Genomic DNA, 25,428 nt, shown 5'->3' on the forward strand with positions numbered 1-25,428 from the left:
TGAACTAAGAGTTTTACAGGAATGGTGAACAGTTTAAAAAGGGACCTGTACTGTACCTGCTGTCCGTACTGCAGCCCACCCATGGCCCCCGGTGTGCGGCTCTGCATCCCCATCGGGTACCTCTGAGGGCCCGGGGGCCCATAGCTCTGCCCTGGGTAGGAGCCTCCTTGTTGGGGGCCCGGTCCAGTGGGAGGCCCTTGCTGATGCTGGGAGTAGGGGCTGGGTCCTCCGTATGGCTGGCCCCGCATCTTCCCTACCTGCTCCATCGGGCTGGAAGGCTGGAGGAAACAGGAGGAAACCATGATTAGAAAACAAACTGCAGCGACGGGGAGGATGGTTTACTGTATGACATCACAAACAAACTAATGATCCAATCCTCCGGATAAAGAGGCTTTTTTTCTCCATTTGGTGGGAAAAAATCATTGATAAAAACACTGAATGGTAGCAGCTAGTAAGTGTGTTGAGAGGATCATCTCATAAACCTGTCACAGTTTAATCAAACAAAAATAGAACAAGATGCTGAAGGGGAGGAAAGAAAAAAAGGAAAACAAGTGGATTAACTTTCCCGCTAGAAAAAGGGGGAAAAAAACTGGCTGAGAGTGAATGAAGGAGCCACAACATCCGCCAGGAGCGTTTTCCTGCCCAGGAGATCATAGTGCCAGTGGGCGGATACTGTTACAGCGCCGTTAGGGAGAGCGGCTGGGAAAATATTGAGAGGGAAGTGGAAGTTGTCTGCGGCGTCTGGAGTCGGGCCCACCAACCCTCAGCCGGAGCCACGCGTGGTTTCAGCAGCCAGCGACGCCGAGCTGCATGATGCAACCGTCTCATCTGGAAACAGCTGGATCAGAATCCGTGTTTACATGTGAGGAGCTTTGAGGAATTCCTCAAAAAAAAAAAAAAAAGTGTTTCTCCTCCAGGAGAAATTAGAGAGAAGACAAACAGCAGCTTCAGTCAAGCGTCACCTGGAAACTAAAAATAAAACCCCTCAGCGTGGGGATGTGACAGCTCGTCACATCCCTGCACGTTCCCATCAAACCCACCGCAGAAACCTGCAGCCGCAAAGCGGGCTTTGAAGCAGCGACACCTCCCGGCCTCGCTGACCTCGGCTAGCAGACACAAAGCTTTCATTGCTTCCCACGGATATTAATCTGAGTGGGGTTTTTTTGTCCCCCCCTCCAAAAAAAAAACATCTCTGCCTCGGTTGAGGGAGACAACCCGCGTTACTATTTATAGCCGGGCAGACGGAGAGAGGGCAGCCTGCCGAAAATGTAACAGGTCCCAGCTGCGGTGCTGTTTGAACCCGGGCCAGGCCCTGCTCTTCCTGGGCTTTAATAAAGCAGCAGGCTTTGGCATCCTATGAATGGGGGGGGTTTACGTGTGGCGGGAAACACCGGAGGTGTTTGGAGGTGTTGGGATTAATCTACAACCTGTGAGTGCAGTCAACCAGCTGGCTAATTCCACTCCAGGTTTTCAAACCTGCCCCCCCCCCCCCCCCCCCCCCTCCAGGCCACACTCTGTTGAGCTCCTCAGGTTCAGGAAAATGTGTGTGTGTCCAGAGGAGGTGTGGAGATGTTACTATGTTCCCTAGGGGGGGCGGTTAGGGAAACTCCTGTGACCTTCAATGCACCTTTAACCCCAGTCTGAAAGGAAGGACAGCATGCAGAACAGACAGGTGCACGACGCACCAACACCAGCCATGCAGAAACAATCAGTCCTTAGAAGTTGGACGTCGGCTAGATTCGACCTCCGAACCTGAAAAACGGCCAAATGCAAACAAGCCGCAATAAAAAAAAAAGCTCTATTCCTCATTTAGAAAAAAAAACCCTCCCAGAGATCCCAGGACCCTAAGGTTAGCCATCTTGGGTCGATACTCTGCCGGCAGTGAGAATATTTTTACAGCAGCTTTATGAACCTGCCTGAGCGTTAAGGAGCCTGACGGCTTACGGCTCAGCGGGGAAAAGTGACCAAGTGCAGCAGATCCACCATCAGGGTGGAGAAGAAAACTCCAAGACCTCACAGAACCACTTCCCAAAAACAATATCTGTATTTGTTCAGTCTGAGGGAAACTTCTAGACTTTTTTTATGGCATCTGGACATTAAACTAGGGCTGCAACAGAAGATTATTTTTTAAATTAATCTGTTGATTAGTTTTTCGATTAATCTGATCGCTAAATGTTCCTTAAAGAAACATTTTTACTATATCAAACCAGGTGAAATTAAAAATTTTCAACTTCAGGAGGTGATAAATGCAGATATTTTTTTTTAAACCTTAAATACAAAATGTTTTTATATTTTTAACAATTAGTGCTCTAAGTGGGTCGCTCTTTCAGCTAAAGGCCTGTTTTAGAGCAGAGGTCACACATTAGTGGATCCGGACCACCTGCTGGCTAATCGGTCCAAACCTGAATTAAACATTTATAAATTACCACATGTAGTCCAACGGCAGTGTCTAACTTTACTTGCGCTGCTTCTCTTGTTAATACGGTAAAGCCCTCCAGAGCGTCCGGCTCCAGGCAGCATGTGATAGAAATTAGCCAATGAGCTGCTGTCAGTCTGGGTTGCTGCTGCTGCCACTTTTAGACACAGCAGGCAAACCTGTGGCAAGCCGGGCGATCGGAAAGAAGGAGAAGATGATGAGAAAAAGAGAGCAGAGAAAGTGTGAACTGCTGGAAGAACTGTGGTGAACTGATGAAAGAATAGTGAAATGGTGCTAAAAGATGACCCTGCACATTTAGAGCATGTTTGGCTCAACCTGCTGCTGTGAAGCAGGATTCTCCACCATGAACAGAATCAGAAATAAATATGGATCCAGGCTCAAACCCAGGTTCAAAGCCTTGCAGGGCAGCCTAAAGCCTTGTTTTATAAAATATGTGAATCAGGAAATTGTCTATAAACCATTTGTTTATATGTTGTTGTTCTCTACTTAAAAAAACACTTTAGATTTTAAAGTGACAAAATTTTTTTTTTAATTTGACTCTGGTTCCAAGTCTTTTATTCCAGGATTTCCCAGGAAGAAAAACCTACCCAATCTTCCACCGGGATGGAAAAATAAAGGACTCAATCAGTCCAATGCTTCTGCTACCATGAGTCACAGAGGAGCCATGTTGTTCATGGTGATGTGCAGCCTCCATTTTCAGCTGATTTCCATGCGAGTCTCATCTGATCAGAGCCACATGGACATGTTCCTGTGGCCCCTACAGGGCCCTCTCTGGGACCCCTGACTAGGGGTGAGTATTGGCATGTGCGTTGGGATGCGATACGTGTCAAAATACTTGGATATTGCAATATTTTAACCAGTTATGATAATGAAATGTATAGATAAAAAAGCAGGTGCTGTATATGCTCATCAATGGGCTCTATGCACAGCTCCACTACTTCCTGAATTTAAGGCAGCTCCTTTGTTTCCTGTCTTTCATTACTGGACGAACTGATTAATCCAGGTGTGTCTGGCCAGTTACTTAGGTCATACACACCTGGATTAATCAGTGCATCCAATAATGAAAGACAGGAAACAAAGGAGCTGCCTTAAATTCAGGAAGTAGTGGAGCTGTGCATAGAGCCTATTGGGGTTTGAGTCGCTCCACTGCTTCTACTGTGACCGCCTTAACTACAGAAATGGTGCTGCAGCTCCACCATCTACCAGGGTGGGGGTGCAGAGACAGCCCATTTTCCCTCACTGTTTTAGATAACATGTTTTTTTATAAAATCAATATTAGGAATTGAAAGATTGAGATTATATTGGGAAGGCGAAAATCGCGACATATCGCAAAATCCATTTATCCCTGACTGAAAAAACGCACTTCTTGTCCATCATTTAAGGCGGCAGATTTGTATTTTCTATATGTTTAAAGGCTCCCATCATACACCTGCTAGAGTTAAAGTGAAAAGTAAAATACACGCAGTTGATTACTATATTAGAGTATCTTTACTTGAGTATTTTTTGGGGTGGGTACTTATAACTTTCACTCCACTACATTTCCAGTAAGCTAGCCGGGGCTTGTTTGTAATCCGCTGTTGCTGTTTTTCTTTCTTGAAATGCAAACGTTTCTGACGGAGTTCAAAGTTCATCCTTAGGAACAGCTGTCCTGGATCTTCTACTCATCTCTTTTCAACACACCAGGGTCAGATGGTAGCTCGTTAGCAGGCCTTAAGCAGAACTTCTTCATGCTGAGGAGGTAGCAGTAAACTAAACCACCAGCCCTGGATTTGGACACTGCTGTTTTAGAGATTTAATGATATTTCACTAAATGAGCCGATATTTGGAGTTAAAAGATTTTATTGAGGTTCGAGTTGTTGCCATGTGGTTAGCAGGGTGAGGCTGAAAGCAGAGTCTCTGTTTCTTTATTGTAATAAATTCAACCTTAAAATGTGAAGAGAAACAAGACTGTTTTCTTTTTGGTTTGTTTTAAATAAAAACTAAATTAAATCAAAATAGCTGTCCTTATATTTCTGACAGTTTTATGCTGACGTTTTTTTTACAGGTGATATAGAATGTGTAGCAGAGCGGTTCTATGCATCAATACATCCGATAGTTAAGTAATAGTTACAAGGTTCTGTAAAATTACTCTGAAGATTATAGAGCAATGTACTGATAAGACAAAAGTTAACATTCTACTTTTTAATACTTATGTATTTTAAAAAGTAGTACTTCTCATTACTTTGTTCATCCCTGATAGCGTTGCAACTCGTGGAGAAGAGCAGCACCTAAAATAGGAAAGTTTTAAGGGGACTGAACACTTTACTAAAGGAAGGAAAAATATAAAAGTTCTTGTTATTGCAAATACTTCGCACCAAATATTTATAAAATTCTTCAAACTGAAACAAATAAAGATGCATAAATGTTTAACCTTTAATAATAAACAAGCATTAAAATCTGAATCCAGCTCTCAACAATTTTCTCAGAGGGAGGGGCGGTAAAGATGGCGGTCACCTCAGACCCCACCAAAGATGCTCCTCAGTCATTTATTTAAAGGCATACTATGCAACATTTTTCAGTTAATTAATGTGTTCCATAACGTTTTGGATGATTAAATGAGTCATTTCAGGTTGAACAAAGGTATTCTGGGCCGCCCTGGTGGTCTGTGGGGGAAATACCGCACTTGCAATTGCAGGAGCACCGACCCGCACCCACAGGCTCAGAAGTCTCGCGAGAGTCGGTCTTGCTTTACGGCGAGAACTGCTACACCCCCCAGTTAAAAGCATGCTCGTTGCTAGCACAGTGGCGATCTTTGTGCAGTTATGCTGCTTTCACACCGGACGCAGCAAAAGCAGCAAAATGGCGTCTGCTGCTTCATTTTTGCTGCTTGTACCAGTTAGTTCTGACGCGCGGCTGAAGCAGCTTTGCTGCTCTGGCTGCGCGGTGCAAAAGTGTGTCTGACGCGCGTTGGGCGGAGCTTCACTATCCTTTCTCTGCCTTGCAGCTATATTTGCTGTGATCAGTGGGAATAAAGTAGTTTTAATATGTGTTTAAGTGAGAAAATACACCTGAAAACTTCATCAGTGCAGTCAGTTCATCCAGATTATCATCCTGCCTTCCAATACTATTTCTGTCGGAGCCGCTCAGACCCCCACATACCAGCGGTGCGCCGACAGTAGGAATCCCTTCATCAGCAGCCTCTGGCCGGGTCGCCTCCTCGCGGTTCACCGCGGCAGCTGGTAGGTGTTTTTCATCTAAATAATCCAAACTGCAGGCAGCAGGATAATAAAAGCGAACATATTCTGCCGGCAGATTTCTGCCTTTTAAGTTAATTTAGGTGTCAATAAACTGTTTAAGAGGAGTGATCATAGCGCTCTGATCATCAGCCCTGTGTCTCTCTCCCTGCCAGCTCCCAGATCAGCTTCTCTGATTGGTTGACGCGGCGCGTCGAGCAGCAAAAATTCTATTTTTCCATCTCTAGCAGCAGTGCGTTTGCGGCGCGTCAGATGCTTAAACGCGCCCGACGCGCTGCTTCAGCTGCTCAGACGCGCTGCGCCTGCTGCTCAAAACTCGCCGCGGGACCTTTTGCTGCGCCTTGACGCACGTCAACCATTGACTTTGCATGTAAACTCGCTGCTTCTGTCGCGCCAGCTGCGTCCAGTGTGAACGCAGCATTAGTCATTCGTTGCGTTCTGCTAAGTTTAAAACAACCGTGCCTGGCTTGACGGAGAAACCAGGAGAACAGCTGTGCATATTTACGACAGTGCACTTTTACTTTCGCCCTCTGGGGGGAGCCTCGCTGGAAAATCAACACCGGTTGCATAGTGTACCTTTAAGTCATAGGGAAGCGGCTGTTCCAACCGTTGCATTTCCAAATTCTCCCAAGTGGTGTACGACTTTATACGAGTGAATACAGTGAATGTGATTGGTCATTTATCAAGAGGGTGGGAATTTTATGGTGGAAGGTTTGAGAGCAAGTTTGGCTGTGGCCGGTTTGTCAGAAGCATCTTGCTAACCAGTTAGCAACTTAGTGCTAGTAGGTTCCCAATGGGAAATTCCATTTGGACCAAGTAGCACTAAATTGGTGATTTAAAACGACACTGTCAAGAAACGCTATGGACAGAGGAAACTGTATATGATTGGACGAATTTAGGTGCACAAGCTAAAGTACAACTAACTCGCCTGCCTAAGATAACAAAAAAACATATTTTAAGAAATAGTTATTTAAAAATATACTTTTAACTTTTGGCACAATATCATCTGATAAAGAGTACATTTATATACATGTTTAAGCCAGAATAATTTGATATTTAAATATGATTTCCCTACTACTTAAATTCTAAAATATGTGGGAGGAAGCTGGGAAATCAGCTTTTCTTCTCCTTCAAAGTTAAACACTTGAAAATTGTTTAAAATCGTTCTTCTAAGCGACGACCAGAAGAGATTTTCTCATGACGCGTCAATGTCTCCTTGGATTTTCTAAATAGGGTTAACAGACAAAGACATTCTGCTGCATCAAAATCAATTGTTGCCCTTTTTACCAACACTTGCTGAGTTCTGGATGGATGAAGAAAAACAAACCTTTCACCGTCGATTTTATGTCCAACTCGTAAATAAATGTGACATTTATTATAGGAGCTTCAACAAACATCTATAGCAAACCTTCACTGCAAGAACTGAAATATAAGCAATTTTTGTTTTTTTTACATAAGTATATTTTCCCTCAATTTGAGTAAGACTTCTTTTCAAAAACATGATTGAGTAAAAATGTACAAATAAAAAAAAATTTCCAGTGCAAAATGTCTAATTATTATATTTTAAGTGCAAAAATACTTATTCTATAGTCAGATTATTATATTTGGTTGCTAAGAGGCAAAAAGATGCATTTTAAGAATTTTGTACCAATGTTAGTTCAGTTGGTACAGAAGTCAACAGGGAGGGAGTTTAAGATTTAAAAGAGAGTTTTTGTTCTGGGAATATTTTTGTGAGCTTTAAAGAAACTTGCAGATTCAAAATTGACGGCATCAAAGGAAAACATGTAATCAGCCAAAGATTTGATGTTCTTTTTGTCCTCAACATGAACCCAGGAGGAGTTGCTGAGGAGTTTCATGGTAAAAAAATGAGTATAGAGGATGATGGAGCAGATGATGAGCACAGGAGAAAAACAGCATCACTGCTTTCAGGAAACAATCACACAGTGAAGAGATCTGGGCATATTCTAGACAACATAGTTACAAATACTATTAAGACATTCGGCTGTAAAATCACTGTACTCATTCTTTTTTCTCTGTTTCCTCTTAAGAAGGGAGGCAATAAAAGAGAGCGGTATTTCCCCCAAACAAGTGAAAGTGAAAAGTTAAATCTGTGAGCAGAACAGTGGTACTTTATCGTCCATTAGGTCCAGGTGGCTCAATGTTCAGAGATATAAAGAGATATGTAAAGAATAGAATTGCATTTAACCCATCTTCTTTGGGGAGCAGTGGGCTGCCATTGTGCGGCGCCAGGGGAGCAGTGTGGGGTTAAGGGTCCTGCTCAGGGACCCAGAGTGGCAATCTGTGGGAGTGGGGCTTGAACTGAGAACCTGAGGATTCCAAGCTCTATGCCCTAACCACTAGACCGCCATTCTCCTAATTACTGCGGTTCTGCACAATGAAATACATTTTTTTGTTTTTTCTACTTTTACAATAAGCGTAGGCTAAGAAGTCGTCTTTTAGGGTTTATACAGGAATGAGTAACTCTAATTTAATGCTTTTAGCAATAATTTAAATGTCATCAACAAGTACCCATGACTCTCATATCTATATATATCTATATCTACAGTATATAAATAAAACACACGGCAAAATATTTTGTAAGCTTTAACGTCGACAGGTTGCAGCCATGTCCTGAATTCCTCGTTTTCCAGTCACTTTTGTTAAAATTAGCTTTTTCCATTCTCTAGTTTTTTCTCCGCCTCGAGCTTCTTTTCCAAACATACGGCTTTACGATCAACCGAAAGTAGTTCTGAGCAAATATATCGCAATATAATATATCTGATGAAATTGTTTTTATCATTTTTTTTTAATTATAAAGATTTAATAAATGCCATGATAATCCAATTTTATGAATTTTATTGCCAATTAAGGCCTTAATTTAAAAAAATATAATTTTATGACTTAATTATTTTTAATGACCCAAGGAAACCTGGTCTTTCAGCCAGCTGACCATCAGTGCAGACGAACAAGAAGAGATACAAGAAGAGAAAAGAATATCCAGTCAGGATCCATTTGACCCCAAAGTACAATTCTAACCGTGATCTTTAAAAATAAAACCAATACATTTCTAATTAGGTCCAAAACCTGCTTTGAACCGTTCGGTTTGAATGTTAGAGGAGAACAATGTTCCGAGTTTTATTTTGTTACCTCGTCCGCTCATGATGACGTCAACAGCGAATAACTTCGTTTTTTGTTTTCTATCTTTCAATCTATTACAGATCCTTCTGTAATAGCTGCTTCCTGCCTACAGACATCACTGGCTGTTCAGCCAACCGCTACTCTTCTTCAGGTCACATGATTCACAGAACTGCCGTGAGCGGAGGAGATAAGAGAAGGGGAGCGCTGCTGCTACGGTAACATCAGGCAGGTTTCTCTAGCTGCAGTTGGTATAAAAAAATACATTTGATGAATACCTCAAGGTACATATGGAGAAAAACGATCAGACGTTTGGAGGGAGTTAAAAGTCTGTTAAAGTTAAAAGATCTGATCAGTCGTGTTGAAATAAATCATTGTTTAAGGCAAAGCAAAGGAGACTGATTGCTGTCTGATGCGTCGCTAGGAAGCATCAGCAGTCGGAGTGAAGGATGGACCGAGAGGAAAGACGAAGACAGGAAACTAGGAAGTACTTTAACTTATCTACAGAAACTTTAACAGGACTGATGTTTCTAGAATTCATCAACCTATTTAGTTCAGTTACAATTTGTATAAAAGATGCACGGCAGTAATGTTTGTTATTTTTCACAGGCCAATTAAAGTTAGAATGTTTTATCTTTAATAGGAAACAAAGCATCTAAATTCTTCCACTGATCAGCGGAACACGCTGGAGCAAAAAACAACTAGAACTTTCTTTTCATTTCAAAATTTGTTAGATCAAAAATAAAAAATAAAATAAAAAAAAAGATGTCCAGAACTGTCGATGTATAATAAAAATTGCAAGAAAAAATATACAATTCCTTAAACAAAAAAAAAAAAAAAAAAAAATACATATATATATAAAGACTGTCAAAATAAGCTCATATAGATGGTAGTTTGCCATAATTACAATGAAACTATGACACGTTGAGCAAATTACACAACAAAACACGGTGGTGGCAGAATCATGCTTTAGGGATGCTTTTCTACAGCAGGTGTCCTGGTCAGGGATAATAAAGACAGGTTTAAGTTAAAAAGATTTAATGATTTTTTTCTCCAATGCCTCAGTCTGTTAACTCCAATCTAAAGCTCTGCGGTTCTGGTCATCTGGGCAACCATCTTGTCCTGAGACGGTATAAATCTGTACCTGGCAGAAACATTTAAACATAGATCATTTAAGAACACAACTTCTAATCCTTTCTTTTATTAATCTGCTTCTAAAGAACCAGCTTAAATCACCGCTGCCCTTTTTGTCCAGTCATCAATCAGATCAAGAGAGATTTCTCATTGCCCTTGTTTCTCTTCCGCACCAACAGAAACAATACATGCATGACCACAATTAGCACGTGGCTAATCTGCATAAAGGGAAGCCTGCTGGCAGAGGATGCTGCCTTGAGAATATGTCGTCATGTCTGGGGGCAAACGCCGGAGATCGCAGCATTTTAAAAACCACGTGCATGTGAGTGTGATGCGTGCACGAAGAAAGGGATTTGTAGGGAGGGTGAGGCGTTGGGAAGAGGACGGGGCCTAAAGGCAGCAGATGGACCACGAGGGGAGAGACGATAAACAACTGCTGCTAATTTAATCTGCCACATGGCCTCGGCTTGGCGGGCACACACCATTGTTCTGCCTGGAAGCCCTGCAACACAAGACAGCGGCTCCAACACGGGCCAGCTAAGGCCGCCACGTCACGGGATATCCCACCGTCTTCAAAAAACCCTGAGAGGTCTGAGGGACGCTGTTTTTTGTTTTTCTGACCATCTATAGAGTCAACTTAAATTTTGAAAAAGAAAAAAAAAAAAAAAGTCAAGCAGTGGAATTTTTTATAATATTTACACAGTTTTTTGTTTTGTTTTTTTTTTTTAGAATAATCTCACTTTTTACTCAAATGTATTTTTTCCAACTATTTTATTTCTTTATGCATATTTCTATTTTTCTTTCTTCAAATTTCTCCTTTAAAGATCAAATTTTATGAATTGCATTCTTTTCAAATAGCATTTTCCAGACCACATTATCTTCGCTTCTGAGGGCGGGCTTTCCTCTGGAGCAAAGAAGCGTTTCTATTGGTCTGCACGGATGTCAGCAACATCAACGGTCAACGTCTGCGTTTGTATTGGACTTAGAGAGAATATGATCTGTAAACTACTACTTAAAAAGAATCCAAATCTAAGATGTGAAAAACAGACGTTGAAAATAAATTAGAAAAAACAAATATGTAAAAAAAAAAAAAAAATTATATGAAAAACAGAATGGCAGCAAAGCTACCCTCAAAACCTTTCAAGTTAAAAACAGTTTATCTAAGTTTCATTAGTGGATTGCATTTTTATTTTATTTTAATTAAAGGAGAAGTTCGGTTTTTAACACTTAGAAAAGTGTTAAAAACCGAACTTCTCCTTTAACTAAATGTGTTCTTTGTTTGCAATAATAATGGAGGAAAATTAACCAACCAGATTCATGTCCTCACAGGCTCGATCCCATTGGGACTAAATCAGAGCACAGAGGGGCAACACCTTTTAATTCTAATGGTTTTTAGGTCCAACAGGCTGAAAGTCTGTGGAAGGCTCAGGAAATTTACTGCCTTCTTGTATTTGCTCCAAAAATTAGAAAACGGATCAAAAGATCAAGACAACAGATCAAATCATTTTCTGGAAATTTCCCAAAAAGTGGCCTCTGTCTTTGCAACAGCAAGTCACACAACGACGCTAACTGCTAGCATCGGTTGCTTAAAGTCGTAGGGAAGCGGCTGTTCCAACGGTTGCATTTCTGAATTCTCGCGAGTGGTGCACGACTTTACACGAGTGAATAAAGTGAATGTGATTGGTCGTTTATGAAAGGGGCGGGATTGTTGTGGCGGAAGGTTCGCAAGTAAGTTTGATTTTGGCCAGTTTGTCGGAAGCATCTTGCTAACCAGTTAGCAACTTAGATTGCTAAATTTATATACATGTTTAAACCAGAATGATTTGACATTTAAATATGACTTCCTTACGACTTTAAGATAGTTTCAAATGTTAGTAGAGTAATAACAGTTTGGGTAATAAAATTAAAACGTCTTAGTGAGCTGTAAAAAAAAAAACTGGTTTTAATGCTGTTCTTTTATTATTTTTTTAAAGCTCCTGAAGAGAAATCAGATGACAGATTTTTTTATGGCAGATTTAAGTTTTATTAAAACTGGAAATCAGGAACTTTGCTTTAATATTGTGACTGGTGACCCAGCATGTAGGTATAAAATACTGGTACTGATGCAGTGAATGATGATGATCGTAGTTAACAGATGTGTGGAGACCATTTCATTTTTTCACTGCAAAGTTACCCAACAATTGGTCATCCAGTGAAATTAAATCCACACGGTGCTTCGACTAGTTTTGATCCTTTGGTCGATCAGACCATAAACATCCAGTAACTTTTATTTATAGTCGACTGATGAAAATCAGTGAAAAAACTGTTTCATGTTCATAACCTAACGCAACCATTTTGGCTTTCTTATATGGTTAAAGATTAGGTGCTGGTTATGTTCTCTGATTTTTCTCCATATTGACCTCTACTCTCTGATGCTGTCTTTTCAGACCTGCGGTCGGTGGCGGCAGATTGCTGCTCGCTCTGAGCCTCATCTGCTGGAAGTTTCTTCCTGTTCCTGTCCACTGTCACCACATCCTTTAATTTTGTTTTCATTTTTTTATTATATAGCAACCGATACAAAGGAAACATAGATCAACATCACCAAAACAAACTGATGCCTGCATCATAGTTTATAACCAGCCATCCCTAAAAAAACTTATAACATTCTATTTAAATATTAGCTGATAATTGACAATTAATAAAAAATAAAAATAATAGAGACATAAAGTTTCAACTTACTCAGCAATTCCAATATTTTAAAATACTTCAAATTCCAAGTTGCATTAACCGATCCTTCAGCCTTAAACATTTTAACCTGGTTTTGTTTTGAACGTCCAACAGTAACGAGGTCGTACAGATTGGCGTTTTACGGACAATTTTTGTGGTCATTTCCTGTGACTCTAGTGATGATCAGCTTAGTTCCGGTGCCAAACGACTGAGATGTTTCTGTCACATTTTAAAAAAACAGAAATGACAGCAGGTGTCAAAGTTCATTAGATTGTAGTTCTTCAGAACAAACATGTTGTGAGGGAAGATTAGTTGTTTTTATCCAAAACTTCTATTGTTTAAAGGAAGTCGGTCAGCAAGGAATTATCAATGGATCATTATTTATACCTAAAACTAATACTTTAGAGGTGATTTTAATGAATTTAGTGTTAATCATAAAAATTTTTTTTTGTCAAAATCACTGAGTCTGGGAGCGGCCATTTTTGCCCAAATATAGTAACACCTCACTCCTGACATCTTCCGGCAGTGACGTCACGATGCGGTAAGCCTAGCGTCATTCTCCCCGCTTTACTAGCAAAATCAATGGGAACTACTAGACACATCTGCAATCAACAACAATTATTGAAGATTTCCAGAGGATTTCACCATTGAAATTCACCAGAGCTATAGTGAAACTGACAATGCCCACGTGCTTGGCAGCTGGATGTTGAAATAAATCGGGTAAAAGTGAAAGAAAATGAGTTATTTTAGCTTTCCGATTCCTGATCTTCCACGGACGGGTTCGTCGTTAGATTGCCAACTTGTAGAGGGAGGATTTGCCATCAAACTTCTGGCCAAAGAAAAAACTCGTAATATGTAGCCAACATTTGGAAGAAGAATGTTTTCAAGATGACTTGGATAATAGCGCGTTGTGACAAACACCAGATCCAGCACTGGGACTTGATCAACAGCCGATACCGCACCGTCACAAACCCGTAGGTAGCAGTAGTGTTCTTTAACAAACATGGATCCCTCCAGTAAAGCACATTCAAATGAAAAATACTCTTAATTAAAAACACTTATTTCCTGATCAGTATGAAATAATTTTATATTTAAAGTACTTTCAGAAGTTTGAATTCTGACTATGACCGGACTTTTCCTTTAATAGAGAGACTAAATGTTCTGCAAATGAAAATCTCAAATTCATCATATCAGAAAATTAGAATATTACTGAAGACCAATAAAAACAAAGGATTTATAGAAATGTTGGCCAACTGAAAAGTATGAACATGAAAAGTATGAGCATGTACAGCACTCAGTATTTAGTTGGGCCTCCTTTGGCCTGTATTACTGCAGCAATGCGGCGTGGCATGGAGTCGATCAGTCTGTGGCACTGCTCAGGTGTTATGATAGCCCAGGTTGCTCTAATAGTGGCTTTTAGCTCTTCTGAATTGTTGGGTCTGGTGTATTGCATCTTCTTCTTCACAATACCCCATAGATTTTCCATGGGGTTAAGGTCAGGAGAGTTTGCTGGCCAATTAAGAACAGGGATACCATGGTCCTTCAACCAGGTACTGGTAGCTTTGGCACTGTGTGCAGGTGCCAAGTCCTGTTGGAAAATGAAATCTGCATCTCCAAAAAGTTGGTCAGCTGCAGGAAGCATGAAGTGCTCTAAAACTTCCTGGTATGTGGCTGCGTTGACCCTGGACCTCAGAAAACACAATGGACCAACACCAGCAGATGACATGGCACCCCAAACCATCACTGACTGTGGAAACTTTACACTGGACTTCAAGCAACGTGGATGAAGTGCCTCTCTTCTTTTCCTCCAGACTCTGGGACCTTGATTTCCAAAGGAAATGCAAAATTTACTTTCATCAGAGAACATGACTTTGGACCACTCACCAGCAGTCCAGTCCTGTTTCTCTTTAGCCCAGGCAAGACGCTTCTGACGCTGTCTGTGGTTCAAGAGTGGCTTGACACAAGGAATGCGACAGCAGAAACCCATGTCTTTCATACGTCTGTGTGTGGTGGTTCTTGAAGCACTCACTCCAGCTGCAGTCCACTCTTTGTGAATCTCCCCCACATTTTTGAATGGGTTTTGTTTCACAATCCTCTCCAGGGTGCGGTTATCTCTCTTGCCTGTACACTTTTTTCGACCACATCTTTTCCTTCCCTTCGCCTCTCTATTAATGTGCTTGGACACTGAGCTCTGTGAACAGCCAGCCTCTTTAGCGATGACCTTTTGTGTCTTGCCCTCCTTGTGCAAGGTGTCGATGGTCGTCTTTTGGACAACTGTCAAGTCAGCAGTCTTCCCCATGATTGTGTAGCCTATAGAACTAGACTGAAAGACCATTTAAAGGCTTTTGCAGGTGGTTTGAGTTAATTAGCTGATTAGACGGTGGCACCAGGGCCCATCAATTTTGAACCTTTTCACAATATTCTAATTTTCTGATATGATGAATTTGAGATTTTCATTTGTTGTCATTTGTAATCATCAAAATTAAACAAAATAAACATCTGAAATATATGAGTTTGTATGTAATGTATGAATATAATATACAAGTTTCACTTTTTAAATGGAATTACTGAAATCAATCTACTTTTTCATGATATTCTAATTTTATGACCAGCACCTGTAGGTGTTAGAGAGGCAGGGGCATCATGGGTTCAGGGGGACTCCTAAACAGTAAACCCCAAACAGCTGAAGGTCACAAGTTATCTTCTACCCAGTAAAACGGTCAGATAAAAAAACCCTGAAAATTACATTTGGTGGGAAAAGTAGATTTCTACCAAGCGGTAAGGACTTTAAATCTTGTCTGGAAATGAACCAGCGCCATTCATCTAGGAATGTACGTTATCCAGTAAGGGTGTGCAAAATAATCGTCATGACGATGCATCGCGATTCTAATTTTTGTGATCTACTGCAGCGATTCTTGAAGGCAAGAATCGATTATTTAAAAAAGAAAAATGAATAAAATACATGAATGGTTGGCGCACATCAGCCAAACCAAGTGGAATACAACTTCCAGTCCAGCAGATGTCGCTGCGGATGTGTTGACGCCCGCTGCTTTGTGTCACAAGCATTACCGGCCGCGGGATACTGCGACGAGTCATATGAAATAAAACATGGAGGACACTATGAAAAATTCGCCCCGCGGCTCCATCACATTTCATGCATTTTGGCTTTAAAAACAAAGAAGGTAAAAACGAAATTGATATGACACACGTCATTTGCAAAAGGGGAAATATACATTTGAATGTTTTCATTTCATTGGTTTAAAGGACCACTGAGGCCATGTAAACGGCTCTGATTATCCTTATTTTGTTATTTAAAGATTGATGAATCCTAAGATCTTTTTGTCAGTGTGTCCACGCCAGTAATAGTAATATTTCTGTCCAGTATTTGTTTCCATGGCAACACCTCCAAAAGTCGTTTCAATAAATACAGCTATGTATGAATTCAGTTGCTTTCAGTTATGTATCAATTGAAGACACAATCCAGATCATATCCAGCCAGTCAGCCACTGGTAAGGGCTGTATTTTTTTCTTACAGTGTTCAGTGAAAATATCGCGATGCATCGCAATATTTCAAGTATCGTGATGCATCGTGATAGAATCGCATCATGGCATGTGAATCGTGATTCGAATCAAATCGTGACTTCTTTGCCAATACCCACCCCTATTATCCAGGTACCTTTGCTTTTGATGATCATGTAGAAACAGGTTTCACAGATTTGAAGAAGAAGCTATGAATTATTGAAGAGGACCAGACTAACTTCACGGCGGCTTTGATTTCCCCAGAGGAAAACCTTTTAAGCTTCCTTTTACTCTGGATTCAAAAGTCTGGTTTTCCAGGTTTTCTTCTCTCTATGTAGAGCAAACCTTGGAGGTTTTCCAAGCTCACCTGTAGTCCCATTTGGCAGACACGAGTCGATTTCTTTCTGTATCAGAGCTATTGAAGCCTCACTACAACTGCCTTAATAAAGGTGGGTCCAGCTGCACATCTGGAAGGTTTGAAAGCTCTTAAACTGCGCAGGCTGAAACGGAAACTATCATTTGGCTCCAGATAAGACCGTTAGATAGAACAGATGACAATGTCGATTAAATATAAAAATGCATTCAATCTTCTACAAACACCATGCAGATACAATCGATTTCTTTCCCCCCCAGTGTTCATTAATAAATAGAATCATCAAAAAGGGTTAAATTGGTGACGCTGAGCTGCAGCGTCTGCAGACTGTGAGCTAAAACCTTCATCTGATCCATTCATCACTGTTCAGTTCAACCACGCTGCAGCGAGGGTGGAAGGCTGATATGAATCAGACTTTTGTTGAGCTGATAAAATCAGTTGTACTTTCACACAAACGCAGCTCGATTCTCACAAGCATAACAGCAACCGTCATTAGATTTTACCACGAAGGAAACCAGAAGATTTTAGCTCATTTGGTGTTTAAATTCTGAAAGTTACAAAAAAAAAAAAAAAAACGACGTTCTTGTTGAACAGAACTCTGGAAACCTGTCGCCTGGAAGCAGGAAGTGGAAACAAGAGGCAGCGCTGCTAATTAAAGCTGGATGCAAACATCCCTTTTGACCGCCGCATGACTCGGAGTAAAAGTGCAGATTAGGAGTGGGGGGGGGGGGGGGGGGGGGGGGGGGGAGCAGAGGAAACGCCACCCCACTCACCCAGATGTTCAACCAGCTGTTCGTGAGAGCTTCTAAAGACGCTCAGCAGAGAAGCTGATAGTTTCTGACACACATGGCTGAGAGGAATAAGAACAGAAACCCAAGAGAAGCTGGAAGACAACCGGGTTCTGGTTCTGTTTGGAAAAAGGAAAGGCAGCATTTGGATGGATCCATAAGAGCCTGAAGGTTTTTACACCTCTATCCACGGGGGAGAAATGAAATCCAAGATCAGATTGACGGCAACAGGATCTGAGCTGAAGAAGCCACATGAAGCCATGTGTGGTCGGAGGTTAAAGACGTCCTTAAAGATCAGCCGATACCGCGATGCGGTTCCAGTCCAGCCATAATTAATCGTCTATGTAAAGTAATAACGGTGAAACAGTAATCGGCAGAAAAAGAAGGAGTGAAAATACTCAGAATAAGATCTGCTGCTGTGTAAATCAAACTCCTCTGGAACATTAAAGTTTCAGCTTTAGTGTTTTGGTTTTCTTAAGGATAAAGCAGCTTTAAGAATTACACAAAACACCAAAACTCATGTAGAAAATCCAGCTTTCTGCAGAAATACACTGGGACACTATTAAAATAGGGATTGCCAAGGAAACATTCTGATCATAATCAACAAGAGGCTTGATTTAGAGCAGAACAATCCTAGATGCTAACTTTTTATATTTCACACAAGTAAAGGAAATGACTACTAAGGAGACATTCCTGCAGACATCTGGTTCATCATTAAGGGTTAAAAACTAAAAGTCGGAGGACAGAGCCCTGTGGGACTCTGGAGACAGTCCAGGTTTGATCCTGTCCTTCTGTTTCACTCAGGATTTCATTTAAATCATAGTTTGTTTGGGAAAAACTTAAGTGTTTCATTTCTAAATCAAGAAAATAATTTAGATTTTAAAAATACACATGAAATTCTCGTTAATGGCTCTTTTGTTGCTGTATGTAAAGAATGTAGAAGAAAAAAGAAAATCTGAAAAATGTTTATGGCCGATAAGTAAATTTGATTAGTTAATTACTGAAATAATCTAGTGATCAATTAATTGTTACCTGGAGTATATAGACTGTAAAACATTCCCTCAAAACAGCAAATATGCCAAAACAGTAAAAAACAAAGATTCTCCTTAATTAGGTTAATTTTCTTTATCCAGAACTCCTGAGGTGGCCTAGTTTTCAGCGTAAAGGATGACGATTTTAAACATGTAAGATCGTCTTTAAGGCCTATTTGATTAATAATCAAAAGTATGATCTACAGGTTAGTAAAATAGTTTAAAGGTTTATATGATCTGCAAAAACTTTAGATGTGTTTAACATCAAAATGTTAATAAAGGTTCCCAAAGCTTCAGTTTTGTTGTTCAACCAGGAGATAGAAGTTAAAGATAGATATACGGCTTAGAAAAGGCAATATAGATTAATTTGATATCAGCCTAACTGATCCCTAATATAACCTGGGCCGATTCTAGCAGCCGGTATTGTTTTTACTTCCTTTACATGATTAAAAATGAAGACAACGATCTTAAATGTTAGACAAACCCAAATTTAAAATAAAAATCAAATGGAACTAAACATTAACTCTAAATCTATAGCAAATTAAGGAGTTGCAATGTATGCAGATCACATGCATTCACAGCATGGCTGCTCATTGAAGGAACATATTATCCATAACGATGCAAGAAAAAAAACTCTAATATCAGCTAATTTGCCAGCCAGCTGATACATTTGTCTTTCGCCAACCTAAATAAACAAAAGAACTCAACAGATGAGTTTAAATCCAACAGAACTGGCTGTCAGCTGGGTCAGCACCAGCTGAAAGAACCGCTGCACTGAGCAGGAATCAGTCCCATCAGGTAGATCAAAGCAGCTCTCTGAGAGCCTCCAATGAAAGTTCAATAGTACATCTGCAAACCAGCCAAGAGTGAACATCCAGCCGGACTGCCAGCTGTCAAACCGTCAGTCCAAACCCGTACTGCCAGGTGACGGCGGCTGCTCACGGAGAGGCTGCTGTTTTCATCTGAAGGGCTCCCAGTTGGGTGAGCATGCAGAGGACAACTTTATCATTTATATGGAAGCTGACGTGGAAAACAATCGTTTTAAATCATCCTGGAAACTTAGCTGTGATTTTAAGGAGCACAGGGGGGGCTGCTAAGCTGCTCAGGTCACATGAGAGGGTTAATGGGAAAGGTGATGGAATAAAAGCAGGAGTCTGAAATCATCTTCTGCTCCAAGCTAAGTCATTCATGACTCTTGGATCAAGCAAGACAGCGAGGGTTACGTCATGGCAGGAGCTGCCGGGAAGGATGCTTATTCAGGCTAACCAGAGGCGCCCCGGACGACCCTTTACGGAAAGTGTGTCACTCACCAAGATGCCAAAAATACACCCACAGCTGAAAGAGGCAGAGCCACTTAAGGACCTGGCTCTGACACTGGCTGTCTGACAGCGACAGACACAACAACATAAAAAAATATCAAACTAATCTAAAGCTGTTCAGAGCTAACAGGGTAAACATGAAGGAATATTTCTACCATGACAGACCGGCTGGTTCGGACCGTTAGAACCCGCCATGTTGGTTATTTGCATACTCCAGGACGCCTGCTCATTCTGATGCAAATCTTCAAATCAAAAGTGAGGAGGGAAGGCAGAAGGTCTGACTTCCACATGAGCTGGGAAACAGTTTGGATTTTAAAGGGGTGATGGAATGAATCTATAGGGCAAAGGTCTTCAACAGGGGCTCCGCGACCCTTAGGGGGTCCACAGAGGTACTGCATTGGGGTCACAAAAGTTTTGGTTGTTTTTTTTTTTTTATACACCTGCAATTTTTTCCACTAATTGAAATGTCTTTAAATCCACATTAACATGAATTCAACACACTGTAATAAAAAGATAAATGGAGGCAGAAGATGTCTTTCAGTCATTAATGCACACATTCAGCGACACACAGGAGCTCTTTCAACCTGGACACCGTTTCATTCACAACACCTGTCCCATCAACCAGGAATCCGAAATACTTTAATAATCGCAGGGAGAAATTACTTTCATTACATTACTCCATCTGTAATAGAGTGACTATAGGACCAGTTTGATGTAACACAATGTCATACAATACATATAATTAGGGGGTCCCGCTCCATCTAGCCATCATTTTGGGGGTCCTAGGCCTGGAAAGCTTTAAAGAACCCTGCTATAGGGTATTTGGTGCTGGTCCTTAAGGTCTGAATAGGGTGTGTAACATTGGTTGGGCTGAAAATGGCATATTTGCTGTTCTATGAGCCCTAATGCAAGCCTGGTTAAAAGCCCCAGAACGGGGGTCAGCAACCAGCGGCTCCAGCAAGCAGTTCAGCACAAACATGTGTAACCAGTTATATTTGATATAATGTGACAAAATTGTTTGTATAAAGGTTTGTTTTGGTTAAATAAAGCATTTTTAATGCCACTATAATCACATAGAATGGATTTGAAAGCCAATTAAGGCCTTAATTTAAAAAATAATAATTATATGCCTTTTAAAGAGCTGCGAAAAGCCTTATATAGTTAAAATATATTGGCGTGTACTTTTTGTAATGCAGCAAACTGTAATACTCTTCATGTTATGGAAAGAATCTTGATACAAGAGAAAACAGTTTTTCTTTTTTTTTTTAAATGTCCAGTTATGATTCATTTCAGCTTTAGCTTCACTCATTCATCCGACAACTTGCATCCTTGCCAGCGACACCGTGATATTGACATATCTGATGCAGGCTTACCAGCAGCTAAACGCTCACAATAAATATGTTTGAAATTCCAACAATCTTTGCTAGTTTCTTTGCCGTCTCTCAAAGAAAACGGATTCATGTTGATGCTGTTTTAAACTGACCACAAAAAGTTTGATTATCTTTTCTACCTTCTAGGATCGAGCAATTCATTACATTTACAATATTATCACAATTTAACAAAACGCCATTTTATTTATTTTATTTTAGTTAAACTGCAAATAAAATAAAATAAATTAAAAAAGACATATTTTCTGGCTCCAGACCTTTAGGTGGTGATAACCAGCTTAAAGTGGACTCAACTCAACAACACCACAAGGGAAGAGAGAGGAGTGAGCAACCATAACAGTAAAAACCACAGCAGTAAGAGTAAAGTCTCGCTACAGTGGACTCTGGGCAAGCAAGGTTAAAGGTCATCAAAACAAAGAAACACTGTAGTGAAACATTAGCTGTTGAGGAAAGAAAAATAAAGTAAAATTGCTAAATATTTTTTTTGCTAAATCATTTAGCCCTACATCAGATACACTGGTAACAAGAAAAAGCTATAAACCTTAAAAACCATCACAATTCAAAGGTTTGACTGTGACATGCTGAGAACAACACATCTTAATTCCTGATGCCTGGGGTGGGGAGCGTTTCACTAAAAAACAAACTATTCGTTAAGTGAAATATGGTGGTGGCAGCATTAAGGCTGGTTATACTCCCACAGCAGTAAGCTTGCAGCAGATATTTTTGATTTATACCCAATATTGAAGCATGTTATTCCACGCCACGACGCAAGAGGGACAGTTATGCGTCTCTAGAGGAGACGTTCATCAGTCTGTACAAGGGCTCAGAAACAAAACAGTTAACTTACACTTAAGGTTACTGCAATACAAATGGTTAATGCGAATCTATATTACACCAGTCAATTTAGATCGCTACAATCCTAATAAACCAGATATATGAACAAAATGTTTAGATGAAAAAGGGACTTTGTTTCATTGTATCTGGGAATGCAGGGAGAATCAAAAATTTTGGAGAACAATAAAAAACTATAGAACATCTAGTCTCTAAGGATGTTGCACTAGATCCGGTTTTCCTAATCTTAGGTTTGTATCCAAAAATAACTTGTTTACCGCATGTGAACAATTATGGATTGATATGTGCCTGCAACAAGCTAAAAAACTGGACCAGGTATCGAACAATGGACCAGGCAGCTGAAGACTTTACCTCTGGAATGCATAATATATCCCCAAAAAGGGCAAAGCGAATTATTTGAAAACATTTGGAGACCCTTCTGGTATTTTGTTGAAGGAGTGGACTTGTCTCAAGATGAAGAAGCCATCTACAGACAATAATAATGTCGTACCATAAGGTTAATCAAGGGAGCCTCAGCAATGGCCTGTTATCTTCTGCATACTTAAAGGAGTTTATACAAATAGGTGTCTAAGAGGGCGACAATCGTGAACTAGGTGAGGAAGTGGGGGCAAACTTGTGCGACAATGGAGGGACATAGGGGCCAAAAAGAGCAGGGATCCAGGTGGAAAAAGCGCCTCAGAGTTCTCCTACACCTCGCTGTTCTACCTGGTCCATCTTCACAATGGCGGTCATACAAACAAACAAGTTGGTAAGGTACCAAACAGAAAGTATGCCTAGTGTTGAGTGGATGTAGATTTGACCAATCAGAGGCCTCCTGTCTGCGGTCACCTACAATTTCAAGAAGGTGCACCAGAGTGTCTGCGGAAGGGGCGGGGTCATTTCTGCATTAACTGAGACAAGCAGATGACCTGAAAGGCCAATTTAAGCTTCTGACGCATAGCCTCTGCAACAGTCAAATCTGTCTCTGTGCGCGACCATGCCCCCCTTTCAGAGGTTCTGCAACCATTGTTGCGTACCTCAAAACAATCCTGACTAAGCTTCGGCCGGTCAAGCGGAAGCGCCATTTTTATAAACCGAGGGACAATGGACAAATACGACGAAAGGTTAATCGAGGAGGTTCGGAAGTACAACCACTTGTACGATGCCACAGACAAATTATAAAAACAAACATATCCTCTTGGATGTCTAGCAACTCTGGATCCATCTCCGCGAAATCTTGCAGATGCACCATTGTTGTTTAGGAAGATAAACACTCCCGCCGGCGCCGCCGAAGTTCTCATGACCATTCACCGAAGATTGCAAGTTCTTGAATAGGCTTCCCCTTACCCCTTGGTGGGAAACTGCTGTGCGTCCCTAGAAATTCCAGACAGAAGTTGCAGAAACATACCAGGAAAACTGGTTCAGACCCAAGCCACCTCGATGTGTGCGGCTGCAGAAGTCTAATCTGCTCTTAAACCAGCCATTAAGATGAGGAAGCTAGTCAGCACTGAACCCTACAGAAGCAGTAAATGTTTCAAAAAGAGAATCTCTGTCTAAGACAGAGACGATTGTATCGAGTGAACACTACACCGAAGCGAAGATGAGCGGCTCCTGCGTCGCTATCTGCTGTATATAGAAACCATTAGCCTTTTCTGCCGCAAATCAAAGGTGAAATGTGTATAAGAGCAGGAAAGAAGCATCCTTCTTCACCTTTAGAGTATCAACAACTGCACCTATTTAAAGGTTAACCACTTTTGTGCATAACACCCCCCCTCCTCCCATACGTCATGTAAATGAGCCTGTAGTCCTGCGCGGGCGAGGAGGCGGATATTACTATGCTAATCTGGAGCATTTTCGAAGGTAAATGTCAAAAGAAATAAATTACTTTTACATTTCAGCGTGCCCTGATGCAAAACCCCAAAGTCTGACATTTGTCCATGAGGTGCTTGATTTCGCCACTGTACCGCCGCATGCGACGCAGAGCAGACCAATTATTCAGATCACGGCCTTTTCACTATCCGATACGTTTATTAACCTCTGAATCTTGGAGCTGTTTCAGCAGTACGGACACAGCTAACTTTACACTGCTCCTCCTTTACCATCTTTTTTTTTATTTCCAAGAATCTATAACAAAAAACCCTGTGCAAAAATTCTTTAAAGGAAAAAAATGAAAGTTTGAGTGTTGATGCAAACAAGAAGCATCACTTTGAAAGGAACTCTGCCTTGTGATTGTCGGTGGGATGAAAAACGCTGATGTGAGTACACAAAGACGGATGGCTGGCGACACGTGGAGTAAGAGCAGGTCAGAGAGGCTCCTGAGGCGACGCGCGAGAACACACACACACACTCAAACCACAAAGTCACTGCCGTATTTTATACACAAATACACACAGCTGTCAGAGGCAGACGAAGATCATTCACAAAACAACCCCCCCCTCCCTCCCCTGGGTATCACTGACACCGTTTCTCCCTCTTCCGCACACACTACCCCACTATCTCACACACAAACAGTTGCCAGGAGGCAGCGTGCTGTCCATGTGGCCTGTGGAGAATCATTACTCAGCAGTGAAGATTGGGAGGTGGGAAATAAACTTCTCCTTTTAACTCTCCTTCCCCGGCTCGCTTCGACAAAGCCGTACAGACCGGAGTCTAAGCGGCAGCGGGGGCCACTTTCTTTGTGCTTTCCCAGAAGTTTTTCATGTGTTCACTAAACACAAACAATTCAGGAAAAAATGCTGTTCTGGTCGTCATAAGCAGCATGAGACACTTAAGTGGCAGCATGGAGCTGGATGAGCTTGAACAGCATGGCAGAGATGGACGGTTCTCAATAGAACAACCTTTTGCTTCATGCCGTCCTCAGCCTGCTGGCCATTGTGGTGACAAACAAACGAAAACAGCAGCAGCAGATGAGAAGAGCACATTCATCATTTTGCTGAAGAATAAACTGACTCCAGGTCTGCCATCTAACCTAAAATCAGCATTAAATGACCAGACAGCAAATGCAGCTTTGAGAAGAAAGTGACAAAACCAAGAAAAGTTAGAAAAGGATGATGAAACAAAATGAGAAATGGATGTCTGCAACCTTTATCAGACATCCATCGATAGAGCGTATCATCACAGCTCACCATGTGTACCTTGATTAGTCCCATTTGGACTGGCTGCGCCTGTCATGTCGGTTAGATTACGAATACAGTTTCATTACCCAGCTGTTATGCTAAGCTAACTTGGTTCAAAACAAGATGTGACCTAAAATTCGGCTGTTTATCTTTTTTTAAACTGTTTATTATCACCAATCTCTCACCATCAGTTGTTTACACAGAGGCATGTTGTGCAACTAGAATATCCTTCCAGTTTATACAATAAATACGACCAATTATCAAACAGCATATTTCAACTAAACTTTAAACAGCTTCTTGTTCTTAGACATGTTTTTTTTTTCTTTTTACAATTGCCCCGACCAGTAGCTGTGTTTCCATCAGCTTTTTCTAATGTGCATTTTGAAGGACGCATCAGGGAAACTCGATGGAAATGGCA

General features: G+C 41.0%; 1 protein-coding gene across 3 annotated transcripts in view; it reads right to left on the reverse strand.

Annotated features, from left to right (window-relative positions):
- The window catches only part of arid1ab (AT rich interactive domain 1Ab (SWI-like)), a 78,743-nt gene that overhangs the window by 41,103 nt on the left and 12,212 nt on the right, over nt 1-25,428 (reverse strand). For all 3 annotated transcript variants that reach the window (XM_038302678.1, XM_038302679.1, XM_038302680.1), the window contains exon 2: nt 57-278. In XM_038302678.1, the coding sequence (XP_038158606.1) occupies nt 57-278 (222 nt within the window). The remainder of the gene's footprint in view (nt 1-56; nt 279-25,428) is intronic.

Source organism: Cyprinodon tularosa, unplaced genomic scaffold (genome assembly GCF_016077235.1).
Source record: "Cyprinodon tularosa strain WSP-4 unplaced genomic scaffold, ASM1607723v1 ctg498, whole genome shotgun sequence".
Lineage (NCBI taxonomy): Eukaryota > Metazoa > Chordata > Actinopteri > Cyprinodontiformes > Cyprinodontidae > Cyprinodon > Cyprinodon tularosa.